The sequence below is a fragment of the Dunckerocampus dactyliophorus genome, chromosome 5 (assembly GCF_027744805.1).
Source record: "Dunckerocampus dactyliophorus isolate RoL2022-P2 chromosome 5, RoL_Ddac_1.1, whole genome shotgun sequence".
Classification (NCBI taxonomy): Eukaryota; Metazoa; Chordata; class Actinopteri; order Syngnathiformes; family Syngnathidae; genus Dunckerocampus; species Dunckerocampus dactyliophorus.
The window spans coordinates 25,045,184-25,058,582 of NC_072823.1; the positions used below are offsets into that span (position 1 = coordinate 25,045,184).

Consider the following 13,399-nt stretch of genomic DNA (forward strand, 5'->3'; position numbering starts at 1 on the left):
TGAAATTAGCAGATTATAAGACTGGGGGTGCAATCAAATAGATGAAAAGTGGTCCTTAAATTGAATATATAAATATCCACGTCACAAAAAGCCGAACAGGATATCATTCACTAATGATATCGTTAAAAAAATGTGCATTAACTGCTGACTTGAAACAGTAAATATTAGGAGTCACTGGAAGCATGGTTGGTGAGACAGCGTTCCACAACCTGGCTGGTTTTAGGATCTGGGAAGGAAGGTTATTACATTACATCATTTAGTTTCTGCAGTGATGCAATGACAAATGAGCAACGGATTCTGGATTTATGATCCACAAGGGAAATTGCTTGGTTACAGTATCTCAATCGCAGAAGAAAAAGACAAACACTCTTACTTTAAATGCAATGCAATATGAATATAATAAAATAAAAGTACAATTTAATACTATTATATTACAAATAGTGTGTACTGGAAAGAGTGAACAGGAATGGAGACAAGACAGTCCGCTGCGGTGTCCCTACACTACTGACCACAGTAACGGACAGGGAGTGTCTTCACAGCAGTTGAAGTACTCTGCGATGATGCAGTCTGTGATGCTGTCAATGACAAGCGAATAAATGACAGAGCATGTCCCAGTTGGTGGTTTCAAAGCAGTCCTGTAGAGCCTGCCTGGCCTCCTGACTCCACCTATTAACAGTCCTAGTGGGGACAGGCTGCCTCCTCACAGCAGGAACATACTGAGGTGTTAGTAGCACCAGGTTGTGTGTGTGTGTGTGTGTGGGGGGGGGGTATGCATCCTTTGAATTAGCATACAGTAGGTCTAGAGTTTTATTGGCCCGGGTTGGTGGTAAGTTGGTAAAACGGCGTCCAAAGTTGCATGATTAAAAACCCCAGAAAGGAAACACCCAAAGGTGTTTGGCCTGTTGCCTAGCAACAGTGGTGTGGATCGTATCACACGTGCAGCCTCGTCCGCCGAGGGAGGGACGTAAACTTCGATGAAGGTCACAGAAGTAAACTCCCTTGGCAAGTAATAAGGGCGCACTCCCACAAGCAGTTCAATGTTTCTGGCATACAGACACACTCTTTAACAGTAATATGTTCGGAATTAATTATTAAGATCTACTGTAAGAATGAAAAGTAATTCACACAAACTCGTGTTTATGATCGGCCCTGGTTTCAACAGACTGGCAGTGACTGACTGAGCAGTGTGCCGCATTTATTCAGGTGGGAGAAAAAGTAGTTCAAGATTTTAATAATTTAGTTTCTAGTCCTGTTAAGAATATACATGACCTCAAATTACAAAAGTATCAATATTTTGATTCGAGAATCGATCTTAAAGCATAAAGCTCTGGTATCGGAGGTATCGATATTTCATCACTACTGACTAGGGATGCTGAAGTGACCGACACCCTCCCTCGTTCGGTCTGGTCGTGGAGTGGGTCGAGGCAGTGAAGAGGCGATCTGGTGCACACAAAACTTTATTTTCTGAGCTCAGGATGTCACACAGAAAACAGCGATACAGGTATCAGTGATCTCTGTAAAATGACACACCAAGGGATACCATCCATCCCTTTTATACTCTTCTGCTATACTTCCTGTGTTGTGATTGCTATTCGCCAAGTCACACCACATCCTTCACCCCAAAACTGACCTCAACCTAGTCCTATAACTCTTCTATATATGAATGTATGTAATGAATACATGTTTTTAATAATTGAAACCCTTCAGTCCCCCTTTTGGCCTCAAAAGAGTACAACCACTTAGTCTAAACAGACTCATAGATTCGGCTACAGGAACTATAACCTGTTTCCTCATCAATGAGACAGCTCTCATACATGCTTAACTGGTACGGTGGAGGACCTTCTCTTCCGCCCTTGTCAACTTTGGTCAAGGCGGTCATTATCACCCTGCCGATTAATTGGCCACTGATCAATCGGCAAATTTACGTAAAAAAACGGGACTGGCCGATAATTGCCTTTCAAAACCGATCACAAAAATCAATCGTCATGCAGCAAATCCTACATGTCTGCTGTGTCATGTAGGGTGTCCAATAAAATGACACGTCTCCTATTGAGCTTGACACAGGCTACACCAATCGATGGCAGCGTGTTTGATCACTCCCTTACCAAACCTATTGCCGTTCGACTATTCTTGCATCTTTGTTTACACGCTTCGCCTGTCTGTCACTGGCTGTACTTTACAATGGCGGCAGCTAGCTAGCTAGCTAGAGTTATCTGCCTAGCTTCTGGTCTTCAGACTCCAAATGTGACTTTTTTTTACCACAGTGACATTTTGTTTTTAAAACAAACAAGCAATGCGGTTAGTTCACAGCTTGTTTTTGTCCCATTGGGAAGACACAAGTTCATGGGGTCTCACTGAACAATTTTACTATCTTGTTGTCATTATACTAATTATGTCTTGTCATCTAACACTGTTTGTGTGTAGTTGTTTAATGAACATAAACACATAGTGTGTCCGGCCTTATGATGGTGATACTATCTCCGGGTCTCCTATATTACTGGCTGATTTTGAGTAGCTCACCCAAGTGCCAAAGAATATTGCTTCAACTTTATGATTGGTTTAAACTTTGTTTAATTCATACTTTATGCCTTTATATAATAACAAATGATCACAAAAAGCATTACGACAATGGCCACATTCTTTCAGTGGAGATGTGCTTGGTAAATAAAGCAGTGTAAAATTTAAATGTTGTCGGCCAGTAAGAAAACAAATAGTTGAGGACTCTATTAGTGATGAAAGTTGGAGATGCCTGCAACCTGGGCACTGAAATTATTCTGTTTTAAGTTGAGCAGGACAGATTTCTATTTCATAAAGATATTTAATTTGTATTATTTTATTCTGTTAATTTTACTTCCAAAAGTAAAGATATTTGGTGGCTTCATAATGCACTGACAAAACAACATCAAGTCATTCTTGTAACTTCTATTACTTATGTCACAAATAAATCAGTTGAGGAGAGTACACAGTACACTTGAGTGGATAAAATCATATCTTAGTGACCGTGTGCAATGTGAAAAGATTAACAACAAGCTGTCAACAACTAAAGCTTGTAGTATGGGTGTCCCACAGGGCTCAATGACAACACAACTGAACACAAAATGCATTTTTTAAATGAGACTTTGTATTACTTAGGGAGGAAAAAAATCCAAACCTACATGGCCGTGTGTGAAAAAGTGATTGCCCCCTAAACGTAATAACTTGTTGGGCCACCCTTAGCAGCAACAACTGCAATCAAGCATTTGTGATAACTTGCAATGAGTCTCTTACAGCGCTGTGGAGGAATTTTGTCCCAACTCATCTTTGCAGAATTGTTGTAATTCAGCCACATTGTAAAATGTTCCAGCATAAACTGCCTTTTTAAGGTCATACCACAGCATCTCAATATGATTCAGGTCAGGACTTTGACTAGGACACTCCAAAGTCTTCATTTGTTTTTCTTCAGCTATTCAGAGGTGGACTTGCTGGTGTGTTTTGGATCATTGTCCTGCTGCAGAACCCAAGTTGGTTTCAGCTTGAGGTCATGAACAGATGACCCGACCTTCTCCTTCAGGATTTTTTTGGTAGACAGCAAAATTCATGGTTCCATTTATCACAGTGAGTCTTCCAGGTCCTGAAGCAGCAAAGCAGCCCCAGACCATCACACTACCACCACCATATTTTACTGTTGTGATGTTCTTTGTTTGCTTTACTTGTACGCCAGATGCAATGGGACACACACCTTCCAAAAAGTGCAACTTTTGTCTCATCATACCACAGAGTATTTTCCCAGAAGTGTTGGGCATCATCAAGATTTTTTCTGGTAAAATTGAGACCGCCCTTAATGTTCTTTTTGTTCAGCAGTGGTTTTCGTCTTGGAACTCTGCCATGCAGGCCATTTTGCCCAGTGTATTTCCTATGGTGGAGTCATGAACACTGACCTTAACTGAGGCAAGTGAGACCTGCTGTCTTTGGATGTTGTGGTGTCTTTTGTGACCTCTTGGATGAGTCGTCGCTGCGCTCTTGGGGTAATTTTGGTTGGCCAGCCACTCCTGGGAAGGTTCACCACCGTTTCATGTTTTCGCCATTTGTGGATAATGGCTCTCACTTTGGTTCGCTGGAGTCCTGGAATTTTTTTTTGATGACCTGAAACTTTTAAGTGTGACCAGCATGTAAAAAATAAGAAATCAGGAAGGGGGCAAACACTTTTTCACACCAATGTATGTCCATGGAAAGAATGCTGTTAGTGAAGCTAACAAACTTACATACTAAAGTTATGGACAATATTGGAGAATGTCTTACGTCATCCTTTTTAACACTGAATATAAGTAAAACTGTTGCAATGTTTTTTGCAATGTTTTCCAAAACTGGAAAACCTTTTGTAAAAGACCACAAAGTTGACATCATGAACACATGAAGGAGCGCAAATATCTTGGTGCTATTTTGGAGCCAACATTTGGATTTAAAAAGCATGTCAATAAACGGTTTAATACTGTTAAATATAATCTGTCAGTCTTCAGCCACATTAGAAATATGCTTACTTATGACGCTGCACAAATGTATTTCAATTCAATGATTGTCTCTCATATTAATTATTGTATGTCTTCTTGGTCTCAAGCAGATAAAACATTAGTCACTCTATAATCAGGCTTTAAACATATTAGATAAAAAGCCTTTAAGGTGTCATCAATATCAGATCTTCAGTACATATTAAGTTTAGATCATTTAATTGCGTACTCAGATGTGCGACCAATCATTAAGAATTTTAATAACGCCGCCCTACCACCACTGAAGAGATTTGTACAGTTGTGCTCTGAGAACTTGAACGTCTATTGTACAGCTCAAAATGACTGCAGACTACCTCAAAGAAACTCTGCCTTAGCACAGACAGCCTTTTCATTTAGAGCCATCGAAGAATGGATTAACCTTGCAGACAGTCTGGAACTATGTTCTGACCTACATCATTTTTCAGGAAACATCAGAGAAGTATTACTGGGAAACCAGCAGTGTCAACATTAATTATGTCTATGGTCATTTCCAAAGCACGGTAATGTAATCATTTGAAATTGTTGACTAAGGTGTTGTGTTTATGGCTGTAGATCGGTAGGGTTGGCTATACTGTATGGATGTTGCAGTGTATTTTATTTATATTGATTGTATTTTATTGTTTTAACCTATTTCCCAGGGACTGCAGATGGAAAGTAGCTTTCGATAAATCTGGTGTAAAACATCTCTTCTTTTTTGGAAAGATTAATGAGGTTGCACATTGTCCCTGTTAAATAAATAATAAAGTAAACTAAACTAAAGATAATTCTTAACAGTTTATTTCCCATGTATTTGTAATACTCCAAAACATGCATCAAATTAAATTCAGGTTTGTGTCAAATAGTACAAAAATCGTTGCACAAATAAAGGCAAAAAAGTGACAATCCGTCCAAACGTTTATTTTGTAATCATTATCTATTGATACAATAAATACATTGAAAGTGTACAGTTAATCCATGTGATCGGTATCGGCCAATCTCGGCCAAAATCGGCAGCATAAAATCCTGATTGGAGAATCCCGACTACTAACTCTTTCTTTTCCGAAAAAACGAAAGTGAAAGTTGACTTGAGGGCCGGTTGGGTGTTACCTTCTAAAAGTTTGGACTTGAGAGTGTCAGTGCAAAGACTTCACGGTGAGTACACGCTTTTACGCTTTTATCTTTTAGCTGTCAATTCTTCTTTAGGCATGGGCCGGCATTTCGGTTCAACTGGCTTCTTTGTTAACAGGCTCTGGAGTCCAACTGTGGTAGCTAGCTCAGCTCAGCTCATCTTTTTGTAAGTGGCTTTTTGATAAATATCAGTGATCACATCCCAGTTTTTACCGTCTGACTTCAGAATAAAACCAGCAGGACGGATAGGAGTATATGAGGACTGAGAACATTATTAATGCACTTAAAGTTGGTCTGTTGAGCCAAAATTGGGATACAAACTGTGAAAAAAGTAATTGAAGGGCTTTCAAAACCACTAACATACACCAGTAACCTGTCATTCCAATTCACTATGCAGTCGTCCCTCGTAATATCGCAGTTCCATTATCGCTCCCTCTCTCGCAGTTTTCCAGAAATTAATTACTTAATAAATGATGGCTGTTTGGTGGTAGACTATGGTCTATTATTAGTCAAAACATTGAAATACAGGGTCAGTCAAAATGATCTGACACATTTGTAGGTTAAATAAAAGGCAAATAAAGTAAAGTGTTTTTATTTTCGAAAAGTACATATAATGCCATTCTGTTTCATTATGTTTTCAAAATTAAAGCAGTCAAATGGGATCCATTATTGTCCACACACTCAATGCAGATCCAGTAGGTCTGAATTTGGTAACCCAAACCAAGATGGTGTTTCGAGCTGGTACAGGATCATGTCTACCAAGATTGAAGTGCAAACGGAACGCTCGTTGTGTTGCAGTTACAGATTTGTTTGTTTTGATAAACGTTTCCACAATGAAAGCGTGATGCTCACCAGTCCAATTCATGGCAGCAACTGAAAAAGAAACGAAAAACAATGGCATTATAAAGAAACAAAGCAAAATGGCATTATATGAAAAAAATGGCATTATATGTACTTTTCAAAAATAAAAACACTTGTTTGTTTCTTTACTTTATTTGCCTTTTATTTAACCTACAAATGTGTCAGATCATTTTGCCTGACCCTATACAAGTAATATGTAGTATTCTGGTCACTAGGCGGCAGTAATGACACAAAGCATTGAGACATTACCTTACAATACATTACCTTAACACTGCACGAAGTCAGCCATGGCATGTCCGACATGATAGATTGAAAAAAGGAAATCTTCCCATCTCGTGTGGAAGTGGTAGGTTTATGGCTTCTTAAGCTTAGAAGAAATCAGTGGTGTGGGCTCTATGAGCAAATTACAACTAGGCTTGTTGGCTCAGTGTCGTGGGCGAGCGGTGGTGTGGAGAGAGAGACTGGTCAATGCGTTACAATAGTCAGCCCGAATGAGCTGCAGCTCGAAGATTTTTTTGGGAGGTTTACATTTGTGGAGTTACACTTGTGCCTTAATTTTGACGTAGCAAAGGCAGATTTGGAGTCATATTAACGTGCAACAACTACTGTTGTGTACTCAAGCACATCTCTGTGTCTCACTTGGTGCGGTGCGGCAAGGGGAGCCGGTGTCTCCGGCCAGGTTTTGGGGACTGAGCTTTTGGCTGGAGCTTGCGGCTTGTTGCCTGGGGGGCGGCGAGGCGCACGGGTGTGTTCAGTGTTCAAAATGCGTGCCTGTTGGTCCCTCTCAGGGAGGGGAGGGCACTAATGTAATAATACTTTTTTTCCCCAACATTCTCGCGATCGACCGGCAAAGTCCCAAAGATCGACCAGTAGCTGGCGATTGACGGGTTGGTGACCCCTGTTCTAAAGTACCAATACTAAAAAACGAATACAGTTGTTTTGTTGGCTACTCCACCCATCTCTGAGTAGATAATTAATGGATTACATATTTTATATAAGAATACATTTGTGTTTTTTGTACCTTGATTTATTTTATTTTTGGAAAGATTTGATTTATTTTTAGCTAAAGGGGTATTGTTTAAAATACAGTATATCACCAAAGAATGCAAGGGATAAGATATTTTTTGGCGTTGATGGTATCAGGAAAACAATTATAAAAAGGCAGAGGGGACTAGCGATCAAGGCCCACTCGCTCTCCTTCTGGTCAGGAAGCAGGAGGACATGAGGAGAGACAGGTAGCCGGAATAGCTGAAGAATGTAAAATTATTCTGTCTGAATTATTTTCAATACATTTTGTAAATCTTCAATTGGAGTGCGAGTCCTCTTTAATTCTCATAATTGGAGTTTACCAAACACGTAAGGGGAGGTGAAATTTGTTTAATTAAATACTACTAAATATATATAATATTACTAAAGTGGTCCTTGTGGCCTTATTAGGGTGCAGAGAATTTCATCTCCTACGCACACCAAACTGTAAAAGAAGAAAGAACGCATTTGCATAAGTCCATCAAGGCTCAACTACACTGACGATAAAATTGAATTACTTCTACGAGTCATTTTGGAGATAAGACCACAAAATATCAGGAGAATGTCAACTGGGGTGGGTCATGTCTGTCAAAATATTTGGATTGTTATGTCGGCTTGTCATCAAAGCTCTCTTTTGGTCCCATGACCGCGACGGGTCGGTGATGTCATCGTTTCTGAAAAACAGCAGTTTGGCTGTCTGCACGAAAACGACAAGCCGCCGTTTTCAGATTTTCCCACTCTGGAAGCCGTTTTTTAAAAAAATACCGTTTCAGGGCATCTAGAGCGCCGTTTCCATGCGGATGAGCAGCTGAAATGATAAAATACTGTTTTGACCTGAAAACGTTTCTGTGTGGCTAGCCCCTTTCAGCCCAGGATTCTTTCTAAAAACCAATTTGAAAGGGTCTTATACAGTATATGCTCATTTCCTCATGTCTGGACTATTGTAACTCCCTTTCCTTTGGCCTTGATCAGTCCTCCATTCACAGAATGCTCGCCTGCTCACGGGAAAATAATGTTATAAACACATTACCCCTGTGATTGCTTCACTCCACTGGCTACCAGTTGTTTTTAGGGTTCATTTTAAGATTTTATTGCTTGTTTCCAAATGCCTAAATGGGCTCGCCCCCTCTTATTTAACTGATTTTCTCCTAGTAAGCACTGAGGTCTTGCAACCAGTCTCTCTTACATAGTCCCAGGACTAGACTAAACACGAGAGACAGAGCCTTTGCAGTCACAGAGTTCTATATTATGGAACTCTCCCTTTAAATTAAAACTGCTCCTGTGGAGTGTTTTAAATCAGCAATAAAGAGCACCTTTATGTACTGGCTTTTAAGACGTTCTTATTTATGTATTTTTTATTGTATTAAATGTTTTATTTGTTCTTATACTTGTTCTTATTGAATTCTATTTTGGCTTTTATTTAATTTGTGGCATTTTATTTTCTTGATCTGTACAGCACTTTGGGGCAGCATGAACCGTTTGTTTTAAATGTGCTTTATAAATAAACTCGAGCCCTCGCATTGTTTAGGTAGACACAATTATGCTGTGTTCAATACAGAAAGAAGCATCCATTTCCATTCATGAAGTTAGTTAGCTTAAACACCATGACCATAGCATTTTCATTTAAGACTGAAGCCGTTCCATGATGGTTAAGAGAAACGGCGGCTGACCCTGAAGGATATCTTTGACTTTGAAGCCCAGGATTACTGGGAAGTGTGCGATCCACTGACTTTATTGGCGCAGTCGTACGATAGTATCGGTGGCTAACTGCAGCTGCGCCACAGCGGAAAAATACTTCATTTCCCATCGGCAACCGCGACAAAGCGACTCTTATTGACTGACAGTTACTCTTCCACAGAAACGAAAGTTGACTTGTGACCAGTCTTGGTTTCTGCTTCTAAAGGTTCGGACTTCAGCGTGTCAGCGCAAATACTTCACGGTGAGTGCAAACCTTTACACTTTTCACTTTTACTTAGAAACATATATTCTTCTCATTTTCATGTCTTTATATTATGTTTTCTTCGACTGTTTTTGTCTGGCTTTTTTTCGTGAGTTTTTTGTAAGCAGATGTGTGATAGTCAGGGCCGTTTCTAGCTTTTGGTGGGCACCAGTTTGTCAATCTACGATGAAGAGATTCCTAGCCCTTAGATCGGGGGTGTCAAACTCATTCGCATAGGGGCCCTATTAGAAATACATTCAAATAGTTGCACATCCATGGTGGCTAAAACGATAGGGTCTAAGAGAGGTTATATGTCTTCTGAAATGTACTGGTTTAAAACGGACAAAGCTTTAGATAATGGTACACTTGTACATGATAATGAAAACAAATTCATATCAAGTAGATTACGGAAATCAATTGACTATGAGACTTATTTATGAGCTACATGGACAATGGCACACTAACATTGATTTAGTCAGATTATGCACCGAAACACTTGCACTCCCATACAAAATTCACTTCTGCATCACAACACACAACGATGGTGCATTCACTGACACCACCAGAAAAGACATATACATGCAAAAATGATCAGCTTTCTAACAATGGCTAATAAAATCATTCAAAAATATCACTCAAGCGAAATAAACAGTGCAGCACACAAAGAAAAATAAATAAATTATCCTACAAAAAATCATTTATTAAGAGACAGAGCTAACCCACAAAACAGACTTTATTTTTATTGAAAGTAAATATTAAGATGTCTAATGTGTTACCTGATCCCACAGGCGTTTGTGGAGTTGTGTCTTTGTAGCGCACCTGGATGCACCGTCCAAGTCAGACACAGCAGTGCGCTCTGTGGCTCCACTATGCAGGGGAAAAATGTGGACACAAGGGATGTCCCGATTCCATACTGATATTCGATACCCGTCCGATATCGTCCAAAAAAATCCATAACGGCCTGCATCTAAAATCTCCGATATTGGCTCTCCGATACAAGCGGTCCATTCAAGACTCCGCAGCAGCAATTCTATCCATCATGCAGAACGCACATGATCACAACAGCATGTGCTAGCATGAGCTAGCGTGTTTAGCTTGGAGAAGGAGCGATGTCAGCCGTGTGGCTGTGTTTTTCGTTAAGTCCGAAAAAGACATTGCAGCTGAGTGCAAGACTTGTCATGCATAAGTTTCCTGTAGTGGCACAGGACAGGCGACATTTAATACAACCAGTTTCATTTGAGGAAGGATTTTCACAACATCACAGCTTCCTGAAACATCCGCCGCTTTTTGAAACGTTGGCAAAGCGTGAGAAAATTCCACAGGATGGCAGAAAGTCATTGGCTGTAAGAGAAAAGAGCCAGCCCAGTGGGTGGTGAGTAATGTCGGCTTTAAACACTTCAGTGAGCACGTCGTGTCGAGAAATGGCGTGAGCCGTTTGTAGGAACCCAAGATGCAGAAAGATGGTGAGAAGAAAAATATTTATTACAACCCAAAGTGTCCTCAAACGAGGAAAAGTACAACCGAGGAAATATCAGTACACTACCAAAAATACATCATGAGAAGCAGGAAGGTGCAATCTCGCAGTAAGTCTGTCTGTCTGCCGCGCTTAAGAAGGCCAGAAGGAGAATTGAATGCAGGTGTGTGCAGATAGCTCCGCCTTTTGCAGGGCAGCATTGTACTGCAAGGATAAGGCAGACAGGCGGCAGCAGAGCGACAACACACAACATAACACATCGAGCTGTCTATTGCCCATAAAACTATACATCAGGTGCATCAAGAAGTTAATGGGTGAGTTTTTCTCTTACCTGCTGTTGCTATTATTCTTTGTTTGAGTATTATCAATTGATCAAACCTTTTCTAACATTCCATGCTACTAAACAAGTAATAAAAGTGTCTGAGATCTGTGCTGATAGCAGATTGGTATCGGTATAGGTCAATATCAGAATCTGATTGGAAATGAAAATGCTATATCAGGACAAACAAACAAGGACAATGTAAATCACAGTAGGAAAAATCATATGAGGGAAGTAATAACACAGATGGCTACATGCAAGGACAGGACATTTTTATTCTCCTGAAATGAGGCTGAACATGCAGCTTTGAGAGGCGTGGTTCGCCTATAGCAAGAAGTGGCCCTGGTGTTAGTGCAAATTTCGCCCTATTCTGTTTTTTTAACATAGATTTGTGGAATTTTTTGGTGTTTGTGCAGATGTCATGTTACAGTGTTTTTGGTTTTTTTGTTGTTATTTTCACTTTGGTCTATTTGTCCGTGCAAATCTTTGTTGAAAGTGTAATTTTTATATTTGTGTTTTTTTCATTTGTTTTTAAATTTGTGTGCACAAATGCCTCCTTACAGTGTTTTTTGTAATCATTTGTGCGTTTGTGCAAATATGTTCTGACACTGTTTTTGGTTGTGTGTTTGTGCAGATGTCTTACTCGGTGGTTTTCTTTGATCTGGAGACAACTGGACTGAGTATGAGACTTTTTGTCATCATAATATCCTTATAAGCTTCTTCTTTTTTCCCTGGATGACCTAAAGTCATCCTTCTATTTAATATAGAATTTTTAACATTCCATTACATGCTGCTGTCTGCTGTCTGATATATATATATATATATATTTTTTTAATATAAAAAATAAATAAACAATAAAAAAGCAGTCGCGGGCCGTAAATGGCCCCCAAGCCGCACTTTGGACACCCCTGCTTTAGAGGATAAATACATTGGATCTTGCACCAAATTCTTAGACTAGAGTTGTCCTGTCTGGTCTGACTAGTGTTTGTCCCACCTGATCATTGAGCATGAACTGATGAAGCCTGCTCGGACAACCTGAACAGTCCAGTTGCCCTGACAAGGACCAGAAGAAGACAAAAGACTTTGTTGTCACTGACATTAAGGAACTGGCCAAATATTACAGATATCATCTGGACCACAAGGAATAAATAAGATTTGCTTCTTCCTACTCCTTTTTGAGTATCGTGAATTGTGCGAGTGTAAACATATGTTCCGCATGTAACTTGTTTGAAATACTACCACATGACCATACAATACCATGATAAAACAACACAATACAATGACATGATACAATAAGATAGTAGTAAAGTGTTTTTGGACTTCCCTTCCCACAGACACCAGTGGGTGTGACATCATCCAGATAGCAGCCGTCAGTGGCAACCAAACCTTCAACGCCTACACCGTCCCCCGCTGCAATATCAGCAAGAAGGCCAGAAAGGTCCATGGGTTGTCCGTGGACAACGGCGCTTTGTTCCACCGCGGGTTTTTTAAGCCCACCTTCGAACTGTACTACGCTCTCGACTCTTTCATAAACTTCCTGGGCTGCTTCCGTAGGCCTGTGTACCTGGCTGCCCACAACGCCAAACGGTTTGACGCCCCCGTGCTCACCAGGCTGCTGGAGGAGTTTTTCCTCCTGGAGAACTTCTGGGGCGAGGTCGACAGTTTTCTGGACACCTTACTGCTGAGTAAGATGCTCTACCCAGGATTGGAAAGCTACTCCCAACAGTCCTTGGTGGACGTCTTCCTGGACCAGACATACAACGCCCATGATGCCCTGGAAGACGCCAAGATGCTACAGGAGCTCTATTACAATTGGCAGCCACACAGAAATGACGTGTGGAATGCCCTGATATAGTGTAGAGGAAAGAATAGAAGCCATACAGGTGACCTACAGGTGACCTACTTACTTACTTCTACTACTATCTATCTATTACTTCTATTAGATTTATTCCACTGTGGAAAGTAATTTTGATGTTCATCAGCAAACTGTGCTGAGTCATTCAAAATTGTAATTTTGAAAATGCATTTAGATTAAAATCTATAGATTTTATGCCATAAGCGTCTGGGTTTTGTATTATAGCAGGCAAACACGGAAAAACCTTATGCTAACAACATTGGGTCTCATTCACAAACCGTTCTTAAGAACAAAT

The 13,399-nt window shown here is 40.2% G+C and overlaps 1 protein-coding gene across 4 annotated transcripts; it reads left to right on the forward strand.

Moving 5' to 3' along the window:
- The first annotated feature begins 5,575 nt into the window (after positions 1 to 5,575).
- On the forward strand, positions 5,576 to 13,299 carry LOC129181420 (DNA polymerase III subunit epsilon-like). Of its 4 annotated transcripts, none has more exons than XM_054776610.1 (5): positions 5,621 to 5,654; positions 5,749 to 5,796; positions 9,421 to 9,456; positions 11,884 to 11,929; positions 12,584 to 13,299. In XM_054776610.1, the coding sequence occupies exons 4-5, from the start codon at positions 11,884 to 11,886 to the stop codon at positions 13,102 to 13,104; spliced, it is 567 nt and encodes a 188-aa protein (XP_054632585.1). In that variant the 5' UTR covers positions 5,621 to 5,654; positions 5,749 to 5,796; positions 9,421 to 9,456; the 3' UTR covers positions 13,105 to 13,299. The 4 variants fall into 4 exon arrangements, with proteins under 4 accessions (XP_054632583.1, XP_054632586.1, XP_054632585.1 ...); XM_054776609.1 differs by having other exon boundaries at positions 5,631 to 5,654; positions 9,376 to 9,456; XM_054776608.1 differs by lacking the exon at positions 5,749 to 5,796 and having other exon boundaries at positions 5,576 to 5,654; positions 9,376 to 9,456.
- The last annotated feature ends 100 nt before the right edge of the window (positions 13,300 to 13,399 follow it).

What these genes read in the sequence shown, in the direction of transcription:
- LOC129181420 (XM_054776608.1), top strand. Translation starts at nt 11,884, where the DNA reads ATGTCTTACTCGGTGGTTTTCTTTGATCTGGAGACAACTGGACTGA. An exon ending in TCTGGAGACAACTGGACTGA is followed by an intron (nt 11,930 to 12,583) that starts GTATGAGACTTT and finishes CCCTTCCCACAG; the next exon opens with ACACCAGTGGGTGTGACATC.